Source organism: Apodemus sylvaticus, chromosome 1 (genome assembly GCF_947179515.1).
Source record: "Apodemus sylvaticus chromosome 1, mApoSyl1.1, whole genome shotgun sequence".
Classification (NCBI taxonomy): domain Eukaryota; kingdom Metazoa; phylum Chordata; class Mammalia; order Rodentia; family Muridae; genus Apodemus; species Apodemus sylvaticus.
This window is the reverse complement of record NC_067472.1, coordinates 108,384,275-108,410,349: the sequence shown is the minus strand read 5'-3', so window position 1 is coordinate 108,410,349 and position 26,075 is coordinate 108,384,275. Positions and strand designations below refer to the sequence as shown.

Genomic DNA, 26,075 nt, shown 5'->3' with positions numbered 1-26,075 from the left:
CTAGCCAGTACAATTGACCCATTGTCAACTTGACACACAAACACATCACTATTAAGCCTCAACCCTTACTTTCTTATTCATCCCTAAGATCTAAATTACTTTAAATGTCCCAAAGTCTTTACATATTAAAAGTTCAATCACCTTAAAATGTCCAATATCTTTAAAATTCAAAGTCTTTTAAAAGTTCAGAGTCTTTTAACTATGGGCTGCACTAAAATAATTTCTTCCTTCAAGAGGGAAACATATCAGGGCACAGTCACAACCAAAAGCAAAACTCAAACTCCAATGGTTCAATGTCTGGGATCCAAATCACAATCTTCCGGGCTCCTCCTAGGGCGTGGGTCACTTCTCCAGCTCTGCCCTTTGTAGCACACAGCTTGTCTTCTAGACTCCAGCTGCCTGTACTCCACTGCTGTTGCTGTTCTTGGTGGTGATGTTCATGGTACTGGCATCTCCAAACGTTGCTATCTTCCACTGTAATTAGGCTTCACCAATAGCCTCTCATAGGTTCTCTTCATGGTGACAAGCCTCTGCTCCTATGCATGACATCTTCAAGTCCCGGGCCATCAATTGCAACTGAGGCTGCACCTTCACCAGTGGCCTTCCATGGCCTCTCACTGTGCCAAGAGCCTCAGCTGCTCTTCATGACCCCTTCATGCCTTTAAAACCAGTACCATCTGGGTGACTCTTACACATTACCAAGTCCTGCCACAGCACAAAATACAACTGTGGCTATCTCTGGAACACACTCTCTGTGCTCTCAGAAAACACTTCCCAGAAGATTTTACCTCAGTGATGCTGGTCTCTTTTTAATCACCGCTAATTTCTTAGCTCCGGCTAACCAGCATCAATAGTCCCAGTAACACAAAGGTTTGCTTTAGTGGTTCTGGTATCTTGTTACTCACAGCTGATTCTTCAGCCCCAGCTAACCAAAACCACAGAATCTTCACAATCAAAACATGGCCACTGTAAGAGTCTTTAATCTTCCCTCTGAAATTTCACAAGCCAGGCCTCCATCTTTGCACTGTTCTCATCATTATCTTCCAAGCTCTTACAGAACATTCCACAGAGCTCTTAACACTGAATGGATCATCTAGCCCAAAGTTCCAAAGTTCTTCCACAGTCCTCCCCAAAACATGGTCAAGTTGTCACAGGAATACCCCACTCCTGGTACCAACTTGTCTTAGTCAGGGTTTCTATTCCTGCACAAACATGACCAAGAAGCAAGTTGGGGAGGAAAGGGTTTATTGAGCTTACACTTCCATGTTGCAGTTCATCACTAAAGGAAGTCAGGACTGGAACTCAAGCAGGTCAGGAAGCAGGAGCTGATGCAGAGGCCATGGAGGAATATTTCTTACTGGCTTGCTTCCCCTGGCTTGCTCAGCCTGCTCTCTTATAGAACCCAAGAGCACCAGCCCAAAGGTAGCACCACCCACAAGGGGCCCTCCCCACTTGATCACTGATTGGGAAAATGCCCCACAGCTGGATCTCATGGAGGCACTTCCCCAACTGAAGCTCCTTTCTCTGTGATAACTCCAGCCTGTGTCAAGTTGACACACAAAACTAGCCAGTACACACCCTAAATGGAAAAGTAGTTATGGAGAAGGGACTGGTGTCTGGAACATGAGTTACTGTTGCTAATTATTACCTTTCTTTTTTTTCTCTTCTGAAAAAGGATTCATCCAGGGATATTAGAGAGGCGCTTCATGAACTCCTGTGCTGTACTAATGTCTCAACAAAAGAAGGGATTCATCTCGCGCTGGTGGAGCTACTCAAAAACCTAACCAAGTACCCCACTGACAGGGACTCCATATGGAAGTAAGGACACTTGCCTCATCACCAAGCTTGTCAAAAGAAAACTGTATAACACACATCATTTGGTGAATTGTCCTAGACTAGGTATAGCCCTCAGTTTTACCTTTAATTTAGAACCTGGGCTCACCCTTTTCAAACTCTTTTTTTATTTTTCAAAGATTTATTTATTATATGTAAGTACACTGTCACTCTCTTCAGATACCCCAGAAGAGGGCATCAGATCTTATTACGGATGGTTGTGAGCCACCATGTGGTTGCTGGGATTTGAACTCAAGACCTCTGGAAGGGCAGTCAGTGCTCTTAACTGCTGAGCCATCTCTCCAACCCACTTTCCAAACTCCTAAGAATCAGATTCCTAAAATGAATATCACATATTAGCTTAGATGTTCCCACCCACCTACTTCATAAATACCATGCCTGTCATGTATGGACTGTCAAGTCTTAGGGATTTAGAAATGAATCTTATGTTTCCCTTTTCTCATAAAGTACCCTTGTCTCTTCCCCACTGTGCAGCATTATAACCATCATCATTGAGTTTAGAGGTAGAGCTAGCATTTGGTTTACAGATAGGAAATCTCATTCTGTTTTCTATCCAGTCCCCCTCAGCTTTACTGACTTCAGCCAGACTATTAATACCGTTCATGAACCTCTCTTTGAAGAACTACCTATATATATAAAATATGTGTTTTAGTATCTTTAGACACATACCCTTAATCCCAGTAGAGGTAGCCAGTGGTTCTTTGAGCTCAAGGCTACCCTGGTTTACAGAGCAAGTTTCAGGACAGCCAGGATTGTACTGAGAAACCATGTCTTTTAAAAAAAAAAAAAACCAACCTGGGCAGTGGTGGCGTATGCCTGTAATCCCAGCACTTGGAAGGCAGAGGCAGGCGAATTTCTGAGTTCCAAGGCCAGCCTGGTCTACAGAGTGAGTTCCAGGACAGCCAGGGCTATACTGAGAAACCCTGTCTCACAAAACAAAAACAAGACAAAACAGAAAAGAAAAACTATTAGTAAAATACCTGTGGGTTAAATCAGCTTTTGGAAGATATATGCACATATCTGTCTACATATACCTTTATTGATGTCATTATTGAGATAGATAATATGAATCTTTTATGTTGTCATGTGGTAGGTAAGCAGTCTACCACCCAGCCATCTCCCTAGCTCCTTGACAGATACAAGCTAAAAAATACCTGTTGAGTCTTGTTGTAGATCACAATTTTAAAAATTATGTTTGTTTACTTATTGTTTATGCATGCATGTGTGTATGTATGTATGTACCATGGTGGGTGTGTGGAGGTGGAAGGCCAGCTTGTACAAGTCAGTTCTTTTCTTCCAAGACGTAGGTCCTGGGATTTAAACTTGGGTTGTTACTGTTGGTAGTGAGTTCCTTAACCCACTGAGCTATTTCACTGGTCATAGGTCATATTTTTGATAACTATTTTTCTGTTTTGCTATTTCTCCATATTAGTGCAATCTATTTCAGCTGAACACAACATATATTTGTTGATTTGTCTTTAAGAAACACTGTTGATTATTTGGGGTGTGATATATAATGGTGACTCATAGCTCTATCAGTAAGTGTAGAGACACAAAGGACTAATTCTTTCATCAAAGGTATATGCTTCCTTCTGCTGGTCTGTCCCTGGATTCCTATCAGCTGCACATGCTGTCTGATATGGAGTGTGAAAAGTGTCGAATTTGACTTCTTATTACCTACAGTGCTGGTTACCTCTGCCTCAGCTGGCTAATAAGAGCAGACTTAAACACTTATATTTCTTCCTGTGTGAAGGGAGGTGTGAGGTAGAAAGGTGTGTGTGTGTGTGTGTGTGTGTGTGTGTGTGTGTGTGTGTGTGAATGTTGGGGAGCTTCCTCCGCTTTGCTTTCCATTTAAATTTGTTTTATGTGTATGGGTGTTTTGCCTGCATGTGTACCTGTGTACCACTTGCATGACTGATGCCCTTGGAGACCAGAAGAGAGCTTTAAACCCTTGGAACTGGAATCACAGATGATTGTAAGGCACCATGTGGGTGCCGGAATTAAACCCTGCATCTTGTGGAAGAGCATCCAGGGTTCTTAACCAGTGAGCTGTCTCTTCTGGCCTTTTATTTTTTGAGACTGAATCTCTTATAGATTTCAGAGCTTGTTACCTGGACTATTTGGCTAACAGGTTCCCAGGAATTAGCCCATTTAAGTCTGCTAAGTGCCAGGATTGCAGGCACAAACTGTCCGGTTTTGTGTTTTGATGTTTGCCTGTGTGCTCAGGGTTTCTGTCCACAGGCTTCAAGCTCTTTACCACCTCTTCAGCCCCTCTTTGTAATCAGTGGAGCCAAGCTATTTACACTTCTAAACCAGAACTTAAACAAAATTGCCTCACTTGTGTGGTTTTGTTAAGCTTGGAAAAGCCCTTCACTTTCACTATAATAGCTCATTATTACTGGGTTCTAACTAATAACAAGCCTAAGTATTTTGCTTTTTTTCTTTCATTTAAATCCTAGTTTATAAACAACCTGCTCAAGGCTTCATAGTTTCAGGACATCCCCTAGGATATCAATTTTGTTATTTTGACTACAAGTTAAAAAAAATCTGGCTCTAATCATCTTAAATAATAAATCTAATTTTTACATAACAATACATGATAATTGTGTTTCAGGATTGACCAGCTTGTTAGAGGGAGAGTCCTGGTTGATGACTTCACTTGACTTTCTCCTCATAGCTGCAAGATGGCTGCTTCATAAGATAGCATCTAAAGACCCAAAGGAAGGGATGCTCCCTTCATGCGTTTCTTTTTATGTGCTTAGAAAGTCATTATGGAGCAGCTAGCTCCCCGGCATCCTTCCTGCTCCATTTACCAGAATTGAGTTACTTGACTGCTAGCTAACCAGCTGCTGGGAATGATGTGAGTGCTGTGGTGGGTTAGCAACAGCAAAGCAGCCCTTGTGCTGGCCAGCCTTTCTCAGCACCGTACTGTTCTCCTGGTTCCTGGGGAATCAGTTTTCTTGGCAAGGAAGATGGAGGGACTGGCTGTTGTTAAGCAACCAGTCTGGGGCTGCGGTCTTCTGATGTATCTGAACTTAGACCAACCAACCAACCAACCAGCCAACCAACCAACCAGGAATGTGCTTTTGAGCTCTTCTCATTTCATGATAGCCATTTCCAGATGAATTAATTAGCTGAGTTCCTGGACAATTGGATGACTTACCTGAAGTCGTGGTGTTGTGGAAAGTGGATAATTACGAGTTTCCAACCAAATCGAGCTTTCTGGTCTAGTTCCTGCACTTGCTGAGGCACTTCTTAATTTGCTGACGTGGTTCCTGTTTTTTTGTTTCAGGTGCTTGAAGTTTCTGGGAAGCCGGCATCCAACCCTGGTGCTTCCTTTGGTGCCAGAGCTCCTGAGCACTCACCCATTTTTTGACACTGCTGAACCAGACATGGACGACCCAGCTTGTATCCTGAGCTTAGGGATGGACACTGCTGCCTTAGAGGGCAGTGGATTCTTGGCCGCCTGGATTTTCCTTAGTGTTTTCTTTTGGTGCTGTAGTATGTCAGAGCGACTCTGGTGACTGTTTCCAGCTTTCATTGTTTTCATAATTCATCTTTGCTGTTTAATAGCAACAGATATTACTACCTCTTATTTACCACTTCATACATTGCACATAGTCATTATATATTTTGTACAATTTATTATGATTTGCCACACAACCTTGTGAGGGACAAGAGGGAGGAAGAGGATTTTTTATATTTTAAGACAAAATTAAGTTTGCTTTTTTTTTTTTTTTCAAAATTAAGTTTTAAGTAAAAAAAAAAAAAAAAAAAAGAAAAAAAAGAAAAAAAACCAGTTCTGCAGCCAGATGTTATGCGGTACACTGTGGGCTGCTGCATAAGTCTGAGGCAAGCCTGGCATACATCTAAGATACATTGTGAAACTGTATTTTGTTTGTTTAGTTTTTAAGCTCAGGGTAGGGGAAGAGGGTTCAAATGTAGCTTAGTGGAAGAGGGCATGGGTGGGCTTGGATAATACAGGCAAGGCTCTTTCTTCTCCTCCACAACAAAGAAAGAAAGAAACAAACAAAAGCTCAACTAGATCTGCCTTAAAAGCCTGAAACGTCTGATTTTAAAACTTCTATACTTTCCTGTGTCTTGCACCCTGTTTACTCTGACCTGCAGCCGAAGGGAGGTGCTGCCCGGGGCAGTGCACGCTCACTGCTTCTAGTTAAACTTCAGTGGGTTTTGGTTTTCTCTTGGAGCGTGACATGGGACTGGATTGTTTCCAGCAGTGAAAGTTCACTCACACCAGTGCATCCTCACCTCCCTAGGTTCCTCTTGCTCCATATGTAGATCCAGACGCAGCATGGGTTTTAGGGATCATTATTCAAACATAATCATCCAAACACATGAATACAAGGAGACCATTGCATTCTCCTTTAGTCCTGCTTACCCTCACAATATGTCGGATTTGTTTATTAGTTTAGGCAGAGTATTATGTAGCCCACTTTGGCCTTGAGCCTGACTTCCTGATCCTCCTGAGTGCTATTACCTGAGGTTACAGGCATGCCCCAGTGGTTCTGAGGATTGCACCCAGGGCTGCTTACATGTCAGGCAGGCGCTCAGCAACTGGAATCCAGCCCTGGTTTTGCAGTGTTGTGATTATTGGCAAATTGTGGTTCTTAAATGGGAACTTTGGAAATGGGGAGCAAGATGACAACTTATATAGGCAAACCTTAATCTTTTATATTCTAAATTCACTTAACCCACTTACGTATCAGACATTGCAGTTTTAGTTCTTATCTTCAATGCTGCTAAGACCTGCCCTACAATGCCAGCACTGTTCTCAGACCACACCCTCAGGCACTATGCCTACCTCCGAGACAGCCTTTCTCATCTGGTTCCTGCCTTGAGGGTATGTTGAAAGAAGTTTAGTTTGTTGATTTTTGGTGCCCTGTGATTATTAAATAGCACTATAAATGTCTAGTCTATGGAAATCCATCTATCCACCTATTCTTTTTTATCTTGGGCTTTGTTATTCTGTACTTCAAACATTTTTATTTTGACAAGGTCTCACTATGTAGTCTAGGCTGACTTTGAACTTGCAATCCTTTTGCCTTAGTCTCCACAGTACAGGATTGCAGCAGTGCCGCTGTGCTTGACTTCCTGTGCTCCAGCTTCTGTGGTCCAGTTCCCCCCACCATGATCCCCCTTCCTGCCCTTCCTCTCTCCTTTATCTCTGTCTTTGTGCTGAATGTATAATCAAGGACACCTACCTATCAGTTTGTGCCAGTGTGTCTGATTCTTAGTCATATAATGTTAGACAAGAAAAAAAAAGGAATCTTTAACAATGGGTTACATTTTAGACTAAGGGTAAACTTCTGATATTTCTTTCTTTATATTTATTTATTTTGTGTATATGTGTGTAGAAGGGGTATGCATGTAGATGGAGGTCAGCTAGTGGGAGTCAGTTCCCACTACCATGTGATTGTGTCTGTGAATGTGGTGTCAAGGCACATATATATGTGCAGGTCAGAAGACATGTTTTTGGAGTTGCCTTTCTTCGACCAAGTAGGTCTCAGGGACAAATTCAAGTCCTCAGGCTCTATGGTGAGTTTCTTTACTTGCTGAGCCATCTCACTGGCCCTCCATCTCTTTTTTTAAATAGTAACATCTAATAATAATTAAAATAGGAATTACAATTGCCTTCATATAAAATATTTTATAGCATGCTTCCTAAATTTATTTAGGAATAAATATATCAATCTCTCATTAAATGAAACATAAGTTTTAAAAAAATATATGTAACACACAGAATCACTCTTAGTTCTATTCCTATGCTCAGCCACAGAAATACAATATATTCTCCTTTTTTTTCCTACCATATTATTGGGTGGGTCATGTTAGCATGGGTCTTTTATATTTGTACCTGCCTTCCTAGCCTTTTTCCTTGTCTTCTTCCCCTCCCACCCATGTCTCTCTGTGTGTGTGTGTGTGTGTGTGTGTGTGTGTGTGTGTGTGTGAGAGAGAGAGAGAGAGAGAGAGAGAGAGAGAGAGAGAGAGAGAGCACATAAATTAAGCCATAGAATTTGCTGACTATTGTTCCACTATTTTCTTAGTTGCCAGGGAGAAAACTGGTATCCTCCGCTGTCCCTTCAAACATCACCCCTCAGGAAGATCCTTCCCAGCAGTTCCTGCAGCAGAGCCTTGAAAGGGTGTATAGTGTTCAGCACCTGGACCCTCAGGGGGCCCAGGAGCTGCTGGAATTCACCATCAGGTAAGCAGTCTTTGTCTGCTTCCTCTGAGAGCGAGCATTCTCTCATGCTCACTTTGGATTCCTCTCATTTCTGGTTGTGGGCCGTTACCCTTGAGATTGTAGTAGCTTATTATTTTTTAATGCTGTGTGTATTCATGAGTCAGAGAGTAGTGCAAGTAGAAATAGTTACAAAGAGCTCATCAGTGTCTCTCATTGGGGAGCCTGGGTTACTGATCTGTATCCTAGGTGACTAGTGTCTGGGTAATGATGGCTCTATTAGGAAGATGCTCTGCTGGACAGCACGGTCCATGTAATAGAAAATAGTGTCTGTCCAGCCAACCTTTCCAGCAAGTTTGCTGCCGCTTTTGTACACTATGGTTCAGCTGTGGTTCTGGGAGCGAGGGTTCCTCTGCTCTGGGCACTGTGTGCAGTGGGCTTCAGCACGGTTTGTCGTTTCTCCTTCTCCATGGTAGTGTGCAGTTTTGGAGGCCACTAAAAGAGGCTTCTGGCCCAAAGCCCAGGAAAATAAGCTTTGATTCCTGATTCATTCCCATCTAATTAAGCATTTAGGGCTTGTCCTTGACGGTTTATTCTGTTGGCAAATGCAGATGCATAGAAACAAGCCAACTTGTTTAGCTTCTTTTGCTGTGCTCCTGTTAGTAGGTCTCAGTTAACCCCTGCTAGGCTCCGTTGTCTCCATAAGCTGCTGTTTTATATGTGTATTTTTTCTTTTACATTTTATTTAGTATGTTTCCCCCTCCTCCAGGGTGTGTGTGTGTGTGTGTGTGTGTGTGTGTGTGTGTGTGTGTGTACGTGTGTACGTGTGTACGTACGTGCGTGCTACATCCCCCATGTGGAAATAAAAGCATATCATGCAGGAATTGGTTCTTTCTTTCTATTCTTTGGGTCCTGGGGATTGAACTTAAGTCATCTGGCAGTTGTCCTTATAAAGCTTTGATCTGGCAAGACCTTTGTTGTAGTGCCATGCCCTGGGCATGAGTGCATCCACAGGAGAGTAATCAAGTGAGGAAACGGGAAGGGAAGCAGTGGAGCAATCGCAACTGGGGGCCCACTCTACTTTATCGACATTGGGATCCGTGACTCAGGTTCCTGTTGTGGCAGATGCAGTAGTGTCAGGTAGAAATTAGAGCAGATGAACCTGTAGTTTGGCCTGATGGAGATGGCTCGGTTGGCACAGTGCTTGCAATAGGACCTGAACGCAGTGCCCAGACCTATGTAACAGGGCTGGGTGTTGCCTGTAAGCCCAGTGTGGGCGAGGGGGACACAGTCAGGTCCCTAGGTCTTGTTGGTTTGACTGGCTGACCCGGACCAAAGACAGACTGTCTGCACAGCTGGGTGCCGCTGAGGATGGCTGACACCCAAGGTGGTCCTCTGGCCGGTATGCATGTGCAAATACACAACAGTGTGTGCTCATGAAAGAAAGGATGATCCCTAAAATCCTTCAAAAAATTACCTGTTTTTGAGACAGAGTTTCTCTACATACTCCTGACTGTCCTACAGCCTTTATAGACCAGGCTGACCTCACATAGACAATAATTGTGACAACTTAAGCAAGAATAAGGGCCTGATTAAGTGGTTCCCCCCCAAAAAAAACAGATATTTACATGTGATTCACAACAGTAGCAAAATTACAGTTATGAAGTAGCAATAGCAATGAAAATAATCTTATGGTGGGGGCCACCACAACTGTATCGAAGGGCGGCAGCATTAGGAGGGCTGAGAGCCACTGCTGCCGTGACTGAAGAGTGTGAGAAGCTGGCCACGTGAAGGAGGAGAAGAGCTCATCACAGACTGGGGATAGCGGAGAAGGACTAGAGCTTGGTCCCTCTGCCTCCTGTCAGACTAACATTTGTCTCGAGTTAAAGCATCTAGCATAACGAGATGCGAAGCCCAAAGGAGTGGCTCTGTTCCACAGACCCACTATAACTTGGAAGTTTAGAGCACAGAAGAGGTTGAAAGAAAGTGTAGCCATGAGCATCTGTACATCCAGAGTATGTTGTTCATGAGACAAGGTCTGTTATGTAGCCTGGCTATTCTAGAACTTGTTGTGTAGTAGACCAGAAGTCAGCCTGCCTCTGCCTTCTGTGGGATTAAAAATGTGCTTGCAGGCCTGGCTCCTTTTTAAAAAACAAAACAAGAAGCTATTTTTAATAGTGGTTTTAAAGATTAACAGATTTTGGGCAGGCAGGATGGTTCATCAAGTTTGCTTGTTGCCAAACCTGACCATCTAAGACCTCTCCCTAGAACCCACATGGTAGGAGGAAAGCATAGACTCTAAAACATGTCCTCTCATCTCCACATGTATGTTCTGTTTCCACACATGTGTTGTGACCTGTGCCAACAGAGAGACACAAAAAAATCCCAACCAGATAAGAAATAAATATAAATAAATTAAAAATTAACAAATTTGGGCTATTTTGTAAATTGTGATTTTTTTTTTCTTTTTAAAATCACGATGTATTTGTACTTTCTTTTTTTGTTCATTTTGTTTTGTTTCATTTTTCAGTTTGAGACAAGTTTCATGTGGCTGAGAACAGTCTCAAACTTTCCATGGAAGGAGGCTGCTGCACCCAAATTCTGATCCTCCTGCCTCTGTCTACCAAGTGAACACACTACACTAGCTTGCTTGCTGGTTTTATTTCTTTGTTGGTTTATTTTTGACAGTGTTTCTCTGTGTAATCATGGTTCTTCTGGAAATAGCTTTGTAGACCAGGCTAGCCTCAAACTCAGAGATCTACCTGCCTCTGACTTTTGAGTTCTGAAATTAAGCCTGGCTTAACTTTAATATTTTAAAAATGCTGTTTATTGCTGGATGGTGGTGCACACCTGTAATCCCAGCACTCTGGGAGGCAGAGGCAGGCGAATTTCTGAGTTCAAGGCCAGCCTGGTCTACAGAATGAGTTCCAGGACAGCTAGGGCTATACAGAGAAACCCTGTCTCGGAAAAAAAACCAAATCCAAAAAACCAAAAAAAAGGGGGGGGGAGTTATTAGCTTTATGGACCAAGGGTTGTTGGAGTGTGCTTCTGAGGGGGGCATTTTTGCCCTGCCAAATCACATTGTAGAAATATAGTTCAATATAGCTGTTCTTTAGTTTGGTTTATTTCATTAATATTTTATATGTCAAAAATAAAAAATTAATAGCAAATAAACAAATGGGGAATTATTATATGATAATGATTAAAGAAAGGGGTTTAAGACAGTCCTGGATTTGTGTCCTGGTTTTGCCAATTTTTAATTCTGTGATCTTGGGCAAACCAGGTAATGTTGGTCTTTGGTTTCATGCTCCATGAGACAGATTAACTACAGTTCATGTTGTGAGGATTAAATGAACTGGAGTAAGGAAATACCTAGCAACAGTACACAGCACCCAGAAGGTGCCCTTTGTACCTTTCACTTTAAAGGGTTCACAGTCTTACAGTGGGTGTCTAGATCAACACTTCCTGACATAAAGAGGGACACAAGGACATGCTGGAACATAGAGGACTTTGTCCATGACTAGCAGTTTTCATTTTTGCCTGTCAGTAGTTGAGGTTTCTCACAGATAATTGTGTAGGGTTGTAATCTGTTCTGTGAATCTGAGAACCATTGCTACACTCCAGGGGCAGTGGACTAAATGAGACCCGGAGGCCCTCAGTGTGTGATCAATTTGGCAGTGTTCTTTTAGTAGTAACAGAGGGCAGAATCTTGCTGACAGTAATTGCTTAAGAAGCAGAATGGGTCTGAACTTCTCTTGGAAGAGTCACATTGGAGAAGTGAACGGCAAAGGCTAGTTGGCCACCAGAATTGTAGTTCATAGACATGGATAATCCAGGTCTTCCCGTCTATGTGATTGGACTCTTCAGGACAGAACAGGCCACTCAAACACATGGGACAATATTATACATAGACATCCATGTCTTCAGTCACTGGCTGTATTTGCTCTGGGCTTGGCTGTGGGCACCTCCTTCCCACCAGCAGGTTGTCTAGGAGGCAGCATTATCACAATGCTGTCCACCAAGCGTGAGATTAAAGTGAGGCGCTAGTTCAGAGGACAGTTTTGTCTAGCCTACAAAGTAATCTGCTATGCCCGCAGTAGCTTCTCATGTGATCCAAACTTTCAGCTTTCCTAGGAAACTTTATGTATAGAATCTTTATGTTGCCATTGAAAAATAATGAGGCAGGGGTCAGGGAGATGGCTCAGTAGGTAAACTGCTCTCTGGCAGGACCCGAGTTTGGATCACCTGTGCCCACCTTTAAGAAAAGGTGGAGGTGGCCGGGCATGTGCCTATAATCCTGGCTTTTAGAAGCAAAGACAGGAGGGTCCCAGACTCTGTCAGTAGGTGAGCTCCAGGGACTATGAGAGAGACACAACAGAGGAAGACATCTTGTCCCCTGGCCTCCTTAGGATATGTACTAGTTGGCTTAGTTGGATCCAACTCACTACCTAGAGATAGGTTTGAGGATGATGTTCTCATGAACAGAATCAGAGCTCAGTTAAAAATGAAAAATGTCTGAGTATTTATGTATAAATATATTTTACATATTTTGTCTTATATGTGTGTGTTTTGCCAGCATGTGTATATGTGTACACTACCTTTGTGTCTGGTGCCTTCTGGAGGTGACGCGATGTTGTTGCTTTTCTGCAGTTGAAGAATAGTTTCGAGCTGCCTGCCGGGCAGTGGTTGCACACTCCTGTAATCCCAGCACTTGGGAGGCAGAGGCAGGCGGATTTCTGAGTTCGAAGCCAGCCTGGTCTACAGAGTGAGTTCCAGGATAGCCAGGGCTATACAGAGAAACCCTGTCTTGGGGGGAAAAAAAAAAAAAGAAAAGCTGTGAGCTGCCACGTGGGTGCTGAGAGCCAGACTTGGACCCTCTGCAGGAGCAACAGACGCTTCTAGCCACTGAACCAGCTCCCCAAACCTGTGTATTTTTACCCATTGAACTTTGAAAATATTTTCAGGTTTTTACAAGTAGCTCTCTATATAACCTTGGCTGTTCTAGATCTCACTGTGTAGACAAGGCAGACCAAACTCTCACCTCTGCCTGCCTCTGTCTCCCAAGTGCTGGGACTAAAGACATGCAGCACCACAAGCAGCATTATCAATTTATTTTTACAATTTTTATTGGCGCTTTTTTCCCCCCAGTTATGTTTGCTTGAATCCAGGGTCTCTGGGCTGTCCTGCTTCTGGTTCCTGGCAGTCTAGGCAGTGTCAGTTGTGGGCTCCCTCTTGTGGCCTGGGCCTCAAGTTGGGCCAGAAACTGATTGGCCACTCTCACAGGCCTGTGCCACCATTATCCTGCCACATCTTGAGGACAGGAGAGGTTGTAGGTTGAAGGTTTTATGACTGGGTTGATGTCCTGGTCCACTGCTGGGAGCCTTGCCTGGTTATGGAATACGGTCAGTTCAGGCTGTATCCCCCATTCCTAGGAGACGTCCTAAGGTCCCTCTTATAGATTCCAGGGAGTTTCCACTGAACAAGTTTTCTACATCACTCCCCTAAATACCCCCAATTCCAGTCCTCTCTTCCAGTCCTCTCTTCCTCTGTCCCTCTTACCTCCACCCCTCCCTCACCTGATTCCTCCTGTTCCCATCCCACACTCCCAGTCCTCCCACAGAATCTACTCTATTTCTCCTTACCAGGGAGATCCATATGTTCCCCTTTGATCCCTCCTTGTTCCTTAGCCCTCTGGGTCTGTGGATTGTAGCATTATTATCCTTAACTTACATACGATGCTTGTCTTTCTGGGTCTGGGTTACCTCACGCTCCACATCTGTGTCAGCATGAGTTGTCACTGTGTTTTTGATCTTAGCCATTCTGACAGGTAGAAGATGGAATCTCAAAGTTGTTTTGATTTGCATGTCCCTGATGGCTAAGGATGTTGAACATTTCTTTAAGTGTTCTCAGCCATTTAAGATTCTATTTTGTTTTTAATAGATAAAAAGTATTTTATTAGCTGTACCATAATTTACTTAGCAATATTTCTCTATGGATCTTTAGTTAGTCACTGAATTTTTATATATAATAGTCTACATAGCAATGAATGTTATGGGCCATAAATCATTTCTCTTGACTATTTCCCAAAGGATTATTTTCTAGAATAAAACTTTTGATGAAAAAAATAAAGCTTTATAGCAGTAGTTGTAGGCATAAATTTTTCGCAACATACTTTTAATAAGTGTTCAACCTCTCCTCTAGCCCACCACCTAGCAGAAGTAGTAGAAGAAAAAAGTTCTTAGAGTATAGGGGAAGTAGACTTGTGCAGCAATAGTTCTTTGGGAGAAAGCTCATTCCTCTTTGGCAGCAGTTCAGTCCCATAGCAAACACCAAGTACAACTCAGCAGTTGCAGACACTATACACAAACCAGCAGCTGCTGTCCAGTCCTCTAGGCAAACAGACACCACTCCTGAACCAGCAGTTGTAGTTCAGTCCTGAAGAAACCACAAGGCTCTCCAACCAGCCTGGGGTGAGGCCTTGGAAGCAGCAAGCTGCCACCAGAGGAACCCTACAAGCAGTTCTTAGACGTCACCACTAGTAGAGCTCTCTGTAAGGTGTACCAATATATGAGTATTGTTAGCAACAAATAGTGAGGCGGAGCAAACCAAACCAATGCTCAGTGCTCGTCTCCTGCTGCCTAGGGTTGCATTTACACTCCTTCATCACGGTCCTTTCACATGTCTGCTATAACAACACATCCTTTCACCTGTGTGACCCAACAAAACATCATTTGTCATAACAGACTTTCCAAATAAACCAGAAGTTTCCACTTCAAGTAGTTATGTTTACAAATGAGTATATAAGAGTAAACTGCTTTTTAAAACTTTAAAATAGGGGCTGGGAGATGTGTGGCCTGATGTCACCATAGCCACCCCAGCACTGGTGGTGTCATTGGTACTTGGACCAGTACCAGCTGTAAAATGATTAACAGTTGTGACTTGACCTTCACATAATTTGTAACTTTATCCTTCTGCTCTGACCTGAGTTGGTTTTCTTTTGTGTGTGTTTGATTTCTGGTTTTGTTTTTACTGTAGAGATCTGCAAAGACTTGGAGAACTTCAGTCTGAATTGGCAGGGGTAGCTGAATTCTCTGCCGCCTATCTTCAGTGTCAGCTGCTCCTCAGTAAGGTTTGTGTGGATCCAGTGTATTTATGATTTTTGATGCTAAGAATGAACTTGAATTGATCCAGCAGTGTTTGAGACCCTAAGTAGAAAAACTTATGTTCTGTGAAACCATCCAGCAGTGGGAAAATCACAGGTCTACAGTCTGTTGTATTCTATCTAAACAAATGTTAACTCATATAGTATCTTAGGCTTTCTCTTGCTGGGATGAAACACCCTGATCAAAACCAACTTGAGGAGGAAAGGGTTTGTTTGGCTTACACTTCCATATCTGCTCATCACTGAAGGAAGTCGGGACAGGTACTTGGAGACAGGAGCAGGTGCAGAGGCCATGGAGGAGAGTTGCAGGGATACTAGGGATCTTTAAATGTTCCATGTAATGGGATTGGGCATAGATTTGCATAAACTTTTATACTATTCCCTTCAATTGCTGATTCTGTTTGTCCAAGTTGAAAAGCTAATTCTTTGCTCTTAAAAGGGCCAACTGCCCAAACTTCTGTTGGCACAGACCTATAATCTGCCTGTTCAAGGAATAGAAATGGCAGTATTGTAAATTCATGGCCAGCCTAGGCAGCTTAGTGAAACTGCCTACAGAAAATCAGCTGTGGTGTAGCTGAGTGTAGACCATTTGCCTAGCAAGTGTGTGGCCTGGGTTTAAGTCCCAGTTGAAGACAGGAAAGCCCAGGTGGGAATACAGGACAGCATTGCTGGCACGAGACCCTGACTTACTGGAAAGAAAAACGACGGCCACTATTCTTAGTGCAAATGTCACTTATTTGCTTAGGAGCAAATATCCAAGGGGAATGAGAAGACATTGCTCAACTATGCTGATTATTCAGTCTGGAACCTGAGCCAGGAGTGTGCTTATAATAAAGAGCTAAATAAATTGTGACCTCTACTTAACCCTTAGGCATATGTGTGGTAATGGTCTGTGTACAGGATCACACCATAGTGTAACAAAATACTGTGTAATATTATGTACTCCAAAAAACAAAGATACAAACTCATTTTACTCCAACAACAAACCTGTGTAAAAGCTTTATATGAGCAACAGTTAGAAGTATGTATTTAACAGTTTTCTGTTACACCTAATCTTGAACCTATTGCTGTTCAGTGAGATGCTGCCTGACACGTGTGGCTACAGAGTGACTGGAGTGTTACTAACCCAAACTGGGATGTGCTGTAGTGCAGTGCCCGCTGGATTTCTTAGACTTACTATGAGAATAAACCTGCCTTGGAGTAGAATAAAGTAGGGAAGACCAATTATTAGGTACTGATTTATTGATTTATTTAGTTACGTACTCAAAGCACTGCTTGTACTCCCTATTTGCTAAGCATGGCTTACTTCACTTGCTACTTGGAACAGAGTGGCCTGGAGAGAGAGCTGAAACAATTGGTTGTTGCCCTTAACAAACTGATGACTGCCACTTATGTCTTCTGTAAAAAATCTTGCTTTCCTGCCCCAGCTTGGAGTTCTTAGAGACTAAAATGAAAAGACCAACTGGGCTTGGCACCGAGGCCTCTCAGGATACTAAATAACTGCCCACTGATGACATATCCCCTCTTCTGTTCTCACCCGTGTCAGAGCTTACTCACGAGATTCCCACAAGAGTCTCGTAATTTAAAACATACTGGCCCAGCACTTGTTCTTCCAGAGAACCCAAGTTCAATTCCCAGCACCCACAAGGTGGCTCACAACCATTTGTAACTCCAGCTCCAGGGTGTGGATTGCTCTCTTCTGCCCTTCCAGACATGCATGTGGTTCACAGACCTAAAGACAACCAAACAAACAGACAAACAAAACCTATCCCATGTGTGAAACTGTTAATATGCTGGATTCTGTAGAGTAGAGTAGATGATCAGCAGGCGTGATTATGCTTGCTTGTAATCCTGGCACTAGAGAGACTGAGACATGAAAATCATAAGTTTGAGGCCAGCCTGGGCTACATACTACATAAGGATACCCTGTTTGAGGAAAGGAGTAAGAAAACAAAAGACAAAGAAGCAGCTCCCTGAGAATAATGTTCCATAGCCGAGGTGAATGACGCCGGGTCTCAGACACGAATGTTTAGGTGAACAGAGGTGGGGTGGTAAAATCTGTGGCTATTGGTGAGTGGTGAAACTAAGGAGAGTGTGAAAAGCTGCCTACTTTGTAGTTGGTTGAGTGGCAGGGTGCATCATAGGACACAGTGCAGAGAACAGGACAGCCTGCTCAGGTTACTGCGGTGGGCCTGTGAATAGCCCGGGGCTGGCCTGCCTGCTGGTTTTGGTGAGGGTTTTGTGACTCCAGTTTGCAGACAATCATCAATCTGAGCACCAGCTGCCCTTCTCTGCTTAGATAAGGCTTTACTTGCATAAAACAGTAGGGGGGATGGAGAGGAAGCCCTGAGCGGTGCATTATCACAGCAAAGCAAAGACACAGTCTCAATGTTGTATCAGTTTCCCAGTTTTGTGACGGCTGCATCTGTCTCTTCTTTGAGTAGGCCTTGCAGGAGAAGCTGTGGAATGTGGCTGCCCCCTTGTACCTCAAGCAGAGTGACTTGGCCTCAGCAGCAGCAAAACAGGTGAGAGACTCCTCAGACCGTCTCCTGGCTTCTGAGATTTCAGGCTCTGGCAGAATTAGTTAGAACTCGGCCTGTGGGGTTGTGCAAGCACTGGGCCTTGGAGTCACGGGACTTGGGTTCTAGTCTCAGGTCTTCTCTACCCGATGAGGTGATAAATTGAGCAAGCTATTTGAGTCTCTTGGAGTTTCCTCCTCTATAAAATGTGACAGTTGAATTGTATGATTTCTGAGATTCCTTTGTGTTCTACATATTTCCAGTTTGTGGGCCAGTGTAGTGACAGTCATAGTGCTTATTGTGTAGGCCTGACAACCTGAATTCAATTTTTGGAATTTACAAAAAGTACTCACACTCTCTCACACATCACATACATACAAACACACAATTTTTATTATTCTACTTATAAACCCAATACAGTTGTGAATCTTCCATCTAAAAATACATGTAAGTTGATTTTGAGGTTGTTTAATATTTTTATTAATTCTTTGGTAATTTCATACAAATGGGTTTTGTTTGTTTATTGGTTGGCTTGTTGGTTGGTTTTGGTTTAATGAGACAGGGCTTCTCTATGTAGCCATGCATGGCTGTCCTGGAACATCTGTAGACCAGGCTGGCCTTCAACCCACAGAGATTTTTCTGCCTTAACCTTCTGAGTGCTGGGGATTGAAGGTACACGCACCACAGCCAGCTCATACAATGTACTTTGATACTCACTTTTCCTAAATATGCCCCTACCGTCCAATTTTGTGTGTATGTATGCTGCCTACATGGGTGTAAGACCACCCACTGGAGTGTGGTTAGCCTACCAGAAGCCTCATGCTTAAAAAACACTGACTGTCTTTGCTCAGAAGCCATCAGCTGTCCGCAGCTCCTCAGTTAAGAATAGAAAGCCCTTTCTTTCCAGGTTAGTTCACTGATTGTTAATTGTCTTCTCCTTATAGATCATGGAAGAAACCTACAAAATGGAGTTTATGTACAGTGGTGTGGAAAATAAGCAGGTTGTGATCATACACCACATGAGGCTTCAGGCTAAAGCTCTGCAACTTATAGTAACTGCACGCACTGCTCGAGGGTAAGACGTGGAGCTTGGCGAGGATAGATGGCGTTCTCCTGAGGATACTGGAGATCTGTCCTGTGATCTCCCTGGGCTACCGAGGAGTGAGATTTAGGGAAGGTCACCTAAGATGTGCACTTGCTTATTTCTGGGGTTTTTTGTTTGTTTGTTTGTTTGTTTTTGGTTTTTTTGTTTGTTTGTTTGTTTGTTTTTTTGGTTTTTCAAGACAGGGTTTCTCTTTGTGGCCCTGGCTGTTTTGGAACTCACTCTGTAGACCAGGCTGGCCTCGAACTCAGCAATCCACCTGCCTCCCAAGTGCTGGGATTACAGGCGTGCACCTCCAACGCCCGGCTGCTTATTTCTTTTTAGATATTTCAAAGCTCGTAGTACTTGGGTCAGATTAGATACTGCTCATGGTCCCCGCCCCTCAGAGAGAGCACTGCCTTTCTTCCTGCTGTTGTCTTAAGAGCTCAAGTTTACAGTGTAACGCAGTCACTCTCCTCTTACTGAAGCTCAGTTTCTGGGACTTCTTTCCTCACCCCTTAGTTCAGAGTCACGAGTTTTTTACACTTTGCTTTTTTTCCTACAGGGTTGATCCCTTATTTGGAATGTGTGAAAAATTTTTACAGGAAGTGGATTTTTTTCAGAGGTGAGTATTTTGTAACTCTTATGATTTTTTTCATCTTGTTTATGCAGAAAATAACTGGCACCAAACAAGATCACATATCTTTCCTGTGCCGCTGAGCTATTTGTCACCTTTGTCAGTATGCCCTAAATGTGGTATTTTCTTTAATGATGTATAAACTGTTCTGAATCTAGAGCTTCACAAGTAAACATACAACTAAACAATGAAAACATCAGGAACCATTTGGATTCTGCACTTAGTTGAGCAACAACAAAAAAAAAATGTTCTCAATATTATTATGCTTTTGCTTGAGAAAAGATCTTGCTGTATTGCTCACACTGGCCTTGAAGTATTGATCCTCCTGCCTCAGCTTTCTGAATGGTAGGATTACAGGTATACGAGTGTGCCCGGCTTTGTTCTTTGCCTTTTTGAGTCAAGGTCTCAAGTAGTCTAGGCAAGTCTTGAACTTGCTGTATTGCTAAGCTGGCCATGAACTACAGATCCTCCTGCCTGTACTTCCCAAGCGCTCGGATCATTAGTGTATACTACCATATCTAGCTGTTCTTTAATTTTGTAGGTAGATAATAACAAGCCAGGTATGGTGACACATATTTGTAATATCAACACTTTGGAGACAGAGGTAGGGGGAGCTCTGTAAATTTGAGGCCAGCCTAGTCAACTGCCAGGCTAGGTATTGCTACATAGTGAGATTCTGGGCAAGAGAGGGAGAGGGAGAGAGGAGGGAGGGAGGGACGGAGGGAGGGAGGGAGGGAGGGAGGGAGGGAGGGAGGGAGGGAGGGAGAGAGAGAGAGAGAGAGAGAGAGGGAGAGGGAGAGGGAGAGAAAGAGACAGGGAGGGAGGGGGGAGAGGGGGAGAGAAGAACAAATAAGTAGAGACTGGAGAGATGATTGGGCAGCTAAGAGCAGTTGCTGTTCTTTTAGTGAAACTGAGTGGTTCCCAGCACCCTTATTGGGTGTTTCATGGTCACCTGTAACTCCAGTCCAGGGGATTTGATGCCTTCTTCTGGATGCTGCCAGCACCTGCACTAATGTGCACATACCCACACACAGAAATGTGCACAAATAATCAAAATATTAAATATTTAATAAATTAAAATTTTAATTTAAATGATATATTATCTATTTAATTATTTAATATTATATATTAAAATTATATGTTTAATTAAAATTTATATATTATGAATAATAAATAAAATATTAAATAAATCTCTTTTTTTAACTTTTAAGGTTTGTTTGTTTATTTATTTAATGTTTATGAGTGTTCTATCTGCTTATATACCGACATGCCAGAAGAGGGCATCAGATCCCATTACAGATGGTTGTGAGCCACCATGTGGTTGCTGGGAATTGAACTCAGGATCTCTGGAAGAGCAGTCAGTGCTCTTAACCACTGAGTCATCTCTCCAGCCCTATAAATGTTTTAAAATAACAATAAATGCATAGAATAAGCACAGAATAAATATATAGAATAAGCCAGGCACCAAAGAGCATGCCTGTAATCTCAGCTAGATCTGGATGCTGAGGCAGAAGGTTTACTTGAGCCTAATACTTTAAGACCAGCTTGGGCAAAGTAGTGAAACTGTGTGTGTGTGTGTGTGTGTGTGTGTGTGTGTGTGTGTGTGTGTGTGTGTGTGTCTGTGTGTCTGTGTGTAACTGTATGGAAATCGATGACAGATGGCTTCCTCAAGCACTGTCCACCTTTCTCCTGAGACAGTATCATACTGACCCTGGAAGTCATTGACTTGTTTTGGGTGGCTTGCCAGTAAGTTCCTGTCTTAAAATACCCAGCATATAGGTGCGAGCTGCTGCTCCCAACATTTATATTTGTGCTCTAGAGAGTAGAACTCAGGTTCTTGTACACTTTAATGTTCCCTCAGATCTGGGTGTAGTGGCCCACACCTTAATCCCCGCATCAGGAGGCAGAGGCATAAAGAATTCAGGGCAGCCTGATCTACAGAACAAGTGCCAGGACAGCCAAGGATACAGAGAAACTATGTCTCTGACACCTCCCCCAAAATGCTTCCTTAGAGTGTTGTATGAAGTACATTGTTTGAAATGGATGCCGTAGAAGAGCAGAGGGGCTGGGGAGGTGGTGCAGGTGAGACCACACTTGTTTTGTGTGGACGCTTATCTTTTCAGGGCAGAGAACACAGTAGCAGGCAGGTAGGCAGGCAGGCATCGTGGTGCTGGAGCAGGGCCTGAGGTCTCACTTCTTCAGACAGAACACAGAGAGAGTCTTTTTAAACTTCAAAGCCCTGTCCCAGGGGCACACCTCCTCCAAACAAAGCCATACCTAACTCTTCCCAAACAGTTTCTCCAACCGGGGACCAAATATTGAGAGTGAGCCACAGGGCACATTCTCATTCACACTGCCCCAGCAGGACATGGCTTTAAACTTCATGTTCATCTGCCATCACTGCTCCGGCTTTCACAAAGCTGACCAAACCAGACTTCAAAAGATTTATTTACTTTATGTGTATCTGTCTCTTTGTGGGCATATATACCATATTGGTCCCCAAGGAGACCAGAAGAGAGCCCCAGAACAGGAGTCACAGGCAGTTATGGGCTGCCTGATATTGGTGCTGGTAACTGATCCTAGGTCCTCTTTAAGAGCAGTCAGTGCCTTTAACCGCTCAGCCATTGACTTAGTTAGGGTTTTATTGCTGTGAAGCGACTCTATGATCATGGCAGCTCTTATAAAGAAAATATTTAATTAAGGGTGGCTTACGGTTTCAGACATTTACTCCATTATTGTCCTGAGAGGAAGCATGGCAGCACTCAGGCAGACATGGTGCTGGAGCAGTGCTGAGAGTTCTGCGTCTTGGTCCTCAGGCAGCAGCAGGAGACCGAGAGCCACACTGGGCATAGCTTGAGGCCACCCCACAGTGACACACTCCCTCCAGAAGTGCCACTTCCTATTTGCCAAGCATTTACACTCAGTCAGTAAGGGATGTTCCTGTTTAAACCTCCACAGCCATCTATCTCTTCTACCCCCAAGCTGAGGTTTTTATAAATGGCTTCTCACTCTGCAGTGTTCTATAGGCTGGTTGCATTCGGTTTTTTTTTTTTTTTTAATATTTTTATTTTCTATATTCTTTGTTTACATTCCAAATGATTTCCCCTTTCCCGGATCCCCCCTCCCCATATGTCCCATAAACCTTCTTCTCTCCATCCATTCTCCAATCACCTCCCTCCTTTTTCTCTGTCCTTATATTCCCCTCCAATGCTAGATCAATCCTTTCCAGGATCAGGACCCTCTCCGTACTTCTTCATGGGAGTCATTTGTTATGCGATTTGTGCCTTGGGTATTCAGGGCTTCTGGGCTAATTAATATCCACTTCTCAGAGATTGCATGCATTCCATGTGTATTCTTTTGTGACTGGGTTACCTCACTTAGGATGATATTTTCCAGATCAAACCATTTTCCTAAAAATTTTGTGAATTCATTGTTTCTAATTGCTGAGTAGTATTCCATTGTGTAAATATACCACATTTTCTGTATCCATTCCTCCTTTGAGGGGCATCTGGGTTTTTTCCAGCTTCTGGCTATTATAAATAAGGCTGCTATGAACATAATGGAGCATGTGTCTTTATTGCATGCCGGGGAATCCTTTGGGTATATGCCCAGGAGAGGTATAGCAGGGTCCTCCAGAAGTGTCATGTCCAGTTTTTTGAGGAACTGCCTGACTGATTTCCACAGTGGTTGTACTATCTTACAACCCCACCAGCAGTGGAGGAGTGTTCCTCTTTCTCCACATCCTCGCCAACACCTGCTATCTCCTGAGTTTTTGACCTTAGCCATTCTGACTGGTATGAGGTGAAATCTCAGGGTTGTTTTGATTTGCATTTCCTGAGCCTTCACCCCTAGGTGTCTCTTTTCACCTCAGAGACAGTGTCAGATGGAGTGATGGCTCAGCAGTTAGCACTTACAGCTCTTGCAGAGGGCCTGGGTAGGTTGCCAGCACACACATCACAACTGCCTGCATCTAGTTGCAGGGGATCTGATGCCCCCTTTCGGTCCCCACCCCACAGGAAACACTGAGGCGTATGCCTGGCAATCATTGTTACTCATTAAAGAGTCTCTTCTGTTTGTTTGTTCTAGGCTGGCCTAGAACTTACAATAATTCTCCTGCTTCAGCCTCCTATTCCTGAGAATCTTCTAATTTTGAGATTATAGGCACAAGGCACAACACCCAAGGAAACAGGCTCCTGAAACTAGTGAAACTAGTTTCGTGTGTGTGTGTGTGTGTGTGTGTGTGTGTGTGTGTGTGTGTGTACATGCATGTGCGTGTGAGCACACATGTACATATTTGTGTGTGCCAGATGTTGATGAAATAGTGTTTTCTTCTTTCCACCTTACTTACTGAAACAGGTGCTCACTAAACCGGGAGTTTGCCGGTGAGCTAGATGAGTTGCCCAGTGAGCCCCAGGGAATCTCTTATCTCTACCTCCCCAGTGCTGGGAAATGGGCTCATGCTGCTGCTCCTGGCTCTTTTCATAGTGTCTGGGGGTTGGATTCAGGTCTTCATGCCTCCCAGGCATGGGATTTATTAATGAAGCTGTCTGTCTAGCCCAGCAGTGTGGTTCTTCTGCTGATCATGTGGCTATATCATACTGAACTGTGTCCCTGTTGATTTTAGACATGACCCTCAAAGTCTCCCCATGTCAGCACTCTTCCTGCTTCAGGGCTTGGCAAAGTATGGGCCTAGCCTGTGCTGAGCGTGTGGACGGTCAGTTGCTTTGTGTTCATGCAGGTGTTTCATTGCGGATTTGCCCCACCTTCAAGATAGCTTTGTGGACAAACTCCTTGATCTTATGCCCCGGCTCAGGGCATCTAAACCTGTAGAAGTGATCAAAATTCTGCAGACAATGCTTCGGCAGAGCACCTTCCTACATCTTCCGCTTCCAGAGCAGGTCAGAGTCTGTGCTGCCCCTTTGCAAAATCTGTCCGGGTTCATTTACTTTAGTGAGCTTCTTGGATCAGAGGAGCAAGAGAGTTTTTCCTCTGATTGTTTTTAGTTACATGTATTAATTAGGGGGGAGGCCTAGCACCTGTGGTTTCGTGATCCCTAGGGATCAAACTCTGGTCATCAGGCTTGGTCACAGGGGCCTTTGCCACTGAGCTCTCTCACCAGCCTAAGATACTGTCTTGTTGCTTACAGATCCACAAAGCCTCAGCCACCATTATTGAGCCGGCAGGAGAGTCAGACAACCCTTTGCGGTTTACATCTGGGTTGGTGGTAGCCTTGGATGTGGATGCAACCCTGGAACATGTGCAAGACCCCCAGAACACTGTCAAGGTCCAGGTGTGTGAGGTTTGGGTGCCTGGGAGGCTTCTACACTGACATTGTATATAATTCCCTAAGTATCCAGTCCCTCTCTGTATAATGTAGACTTTAGATCTAGTCCTTTTTACATACACACAAATCGAATTCATCAAAATGGAATAAACAAGTTTTATTGGTTAATCAGGTGGCAAAATTCATAGATGTAGAGAAATGATTATTAGGATGCATTCTTTCCAAAGTTAGATGATAAGATGCGGTGAAGACCACAAGCGAGCCCCGCAATCCGGGCCACCCCTCCACCTTTCTCCCGTCCACTTTTGCACTGTGTGCTTTCTTTAGTGTACATGCTAAGTGCTGGAGCTGTGGGGAGACAGTTGTGAGTGAAGGTCAGTGTGTCAGCACACAGTTAAGCACACCGTGGAAGGTCAAGGAAAGGAAGGCTCTGTAGCGGTCCCAGCACTCGGTACAGCCTGAAACAGTGTACAAGAGCAAAAGGGAGTGGCAGGAGGAGGTACTTTGAGGAGGTAGGGCTGAGGAAACGAGTGTGAGCACTGGCGGGCAAGTGAGTGTGAGCACTGGCAGGCAAGTGAGTGTGAGCACTGGCAGGCAAGTGAGTGTGAGCACTGGCAGGCAAGTGAGTGTGAGCACTGGCAGACAAGTGAGTGTGAGCACTGGCAGACAAGTGAGTGTGAGCACTGGCAGACAAGTGAGTGTGAGCACTGGCAGACAAGTGAGTGTGAGCACTGGCAGGATAAGTAATCGATGCAGATGACAGCCTGCAGCAGGCACTGCAGGCTTCCCAGAGGAGGGGGTAAGAGCAGCTTTAGTCACCTGATGTAATTGTTCTGGAAGCTTCTAGCCTCCCTACAATCTTAGCTAGGCCTAGAGGGTTTTCACCCTCTGAGACTTACTGCTGAATAAACTCACCTTGCCTTGTTTCTGATCTCTGGCTGACTGGTTTGGCTCAGCTATGATGTTTTAAACTCTCCACACTAACTGATTCCATCTCTCTTGGCCTCTGACTGAACTGAACTGCTCTGCTTGGCTTCAGACACTCGCAGTCTGTTCTAATCTTCTGGCTCCTCTCATTCTCTTGTTCTGTCTTTGCAGCCTGTCGCTGTAAAACTCTTCTGGTCAATCTGCCTCTTTGCTCTCCCTCTGCACTGCTCCCTCCTATGTTGCCTCCTCTCTGCTCTCCTGAGAGTTGGGCACATCCTATCCTGTCATATCATTCTCTGATTTGTCACTCTGTCTGGCACTCAATTAGGCATCACTTTCAATCATGGTGCTTCCTTCTACAAACTCTGTTACCTTCACTGTTTGGGAGTAAAGGTGTGTGCTAAGGGCTGAG

At 43.8% G+C, this 26,075-nt stretch overlaps 1 protein-coding gene across 1 annotated transcript in view; it reads left to right on the top strand.

Moving 5' to 3' along the window:
- Positions 1-26,075, top strand: part of Ints4 (integrator complex subunit 4) — an 82,848-nt gene that overhangs the window by 50,586 nt on the left and 6,187 nt on the right. The window contains exons 12-21 of the mRNA XM_052158422.1: positions 1,676-1,818; positions 5,147-5,262; positions 6,582-6,715; positions 7,920-8,077; positions 15,089-15,182; positions 17,660-17,740; positions 18,679-18,809; positions 19,381-19,440; positions 24,191-24,350; positions 24,599-24,742. Of these exons, the coding sequence (XP_052014382.1) occupies positions 1,676-1,818; positions 5,147-5,262; positions 6,582-6,715; positions 7,920-8,077; positions 15,089-15,182; positions 17,660-17,740; positions 18,679-18,809; positions 19,381-19,440; positions 24,191-24,350; positions 24,599-24,742 (1,221 nt within the window). The remainder of the gene's footprint in view (positions 1-1,675; positions 1,819-5,146; positions 5,263-6,581; positions 6,716-7,919; positions 8,078-15,088; positions 15,183-17,659; positions 17,741-18,678; positions 18,810-19,380; positions 19,441-24,190; positions 24,351-24,598; positions 24,743-26,075) is intronic.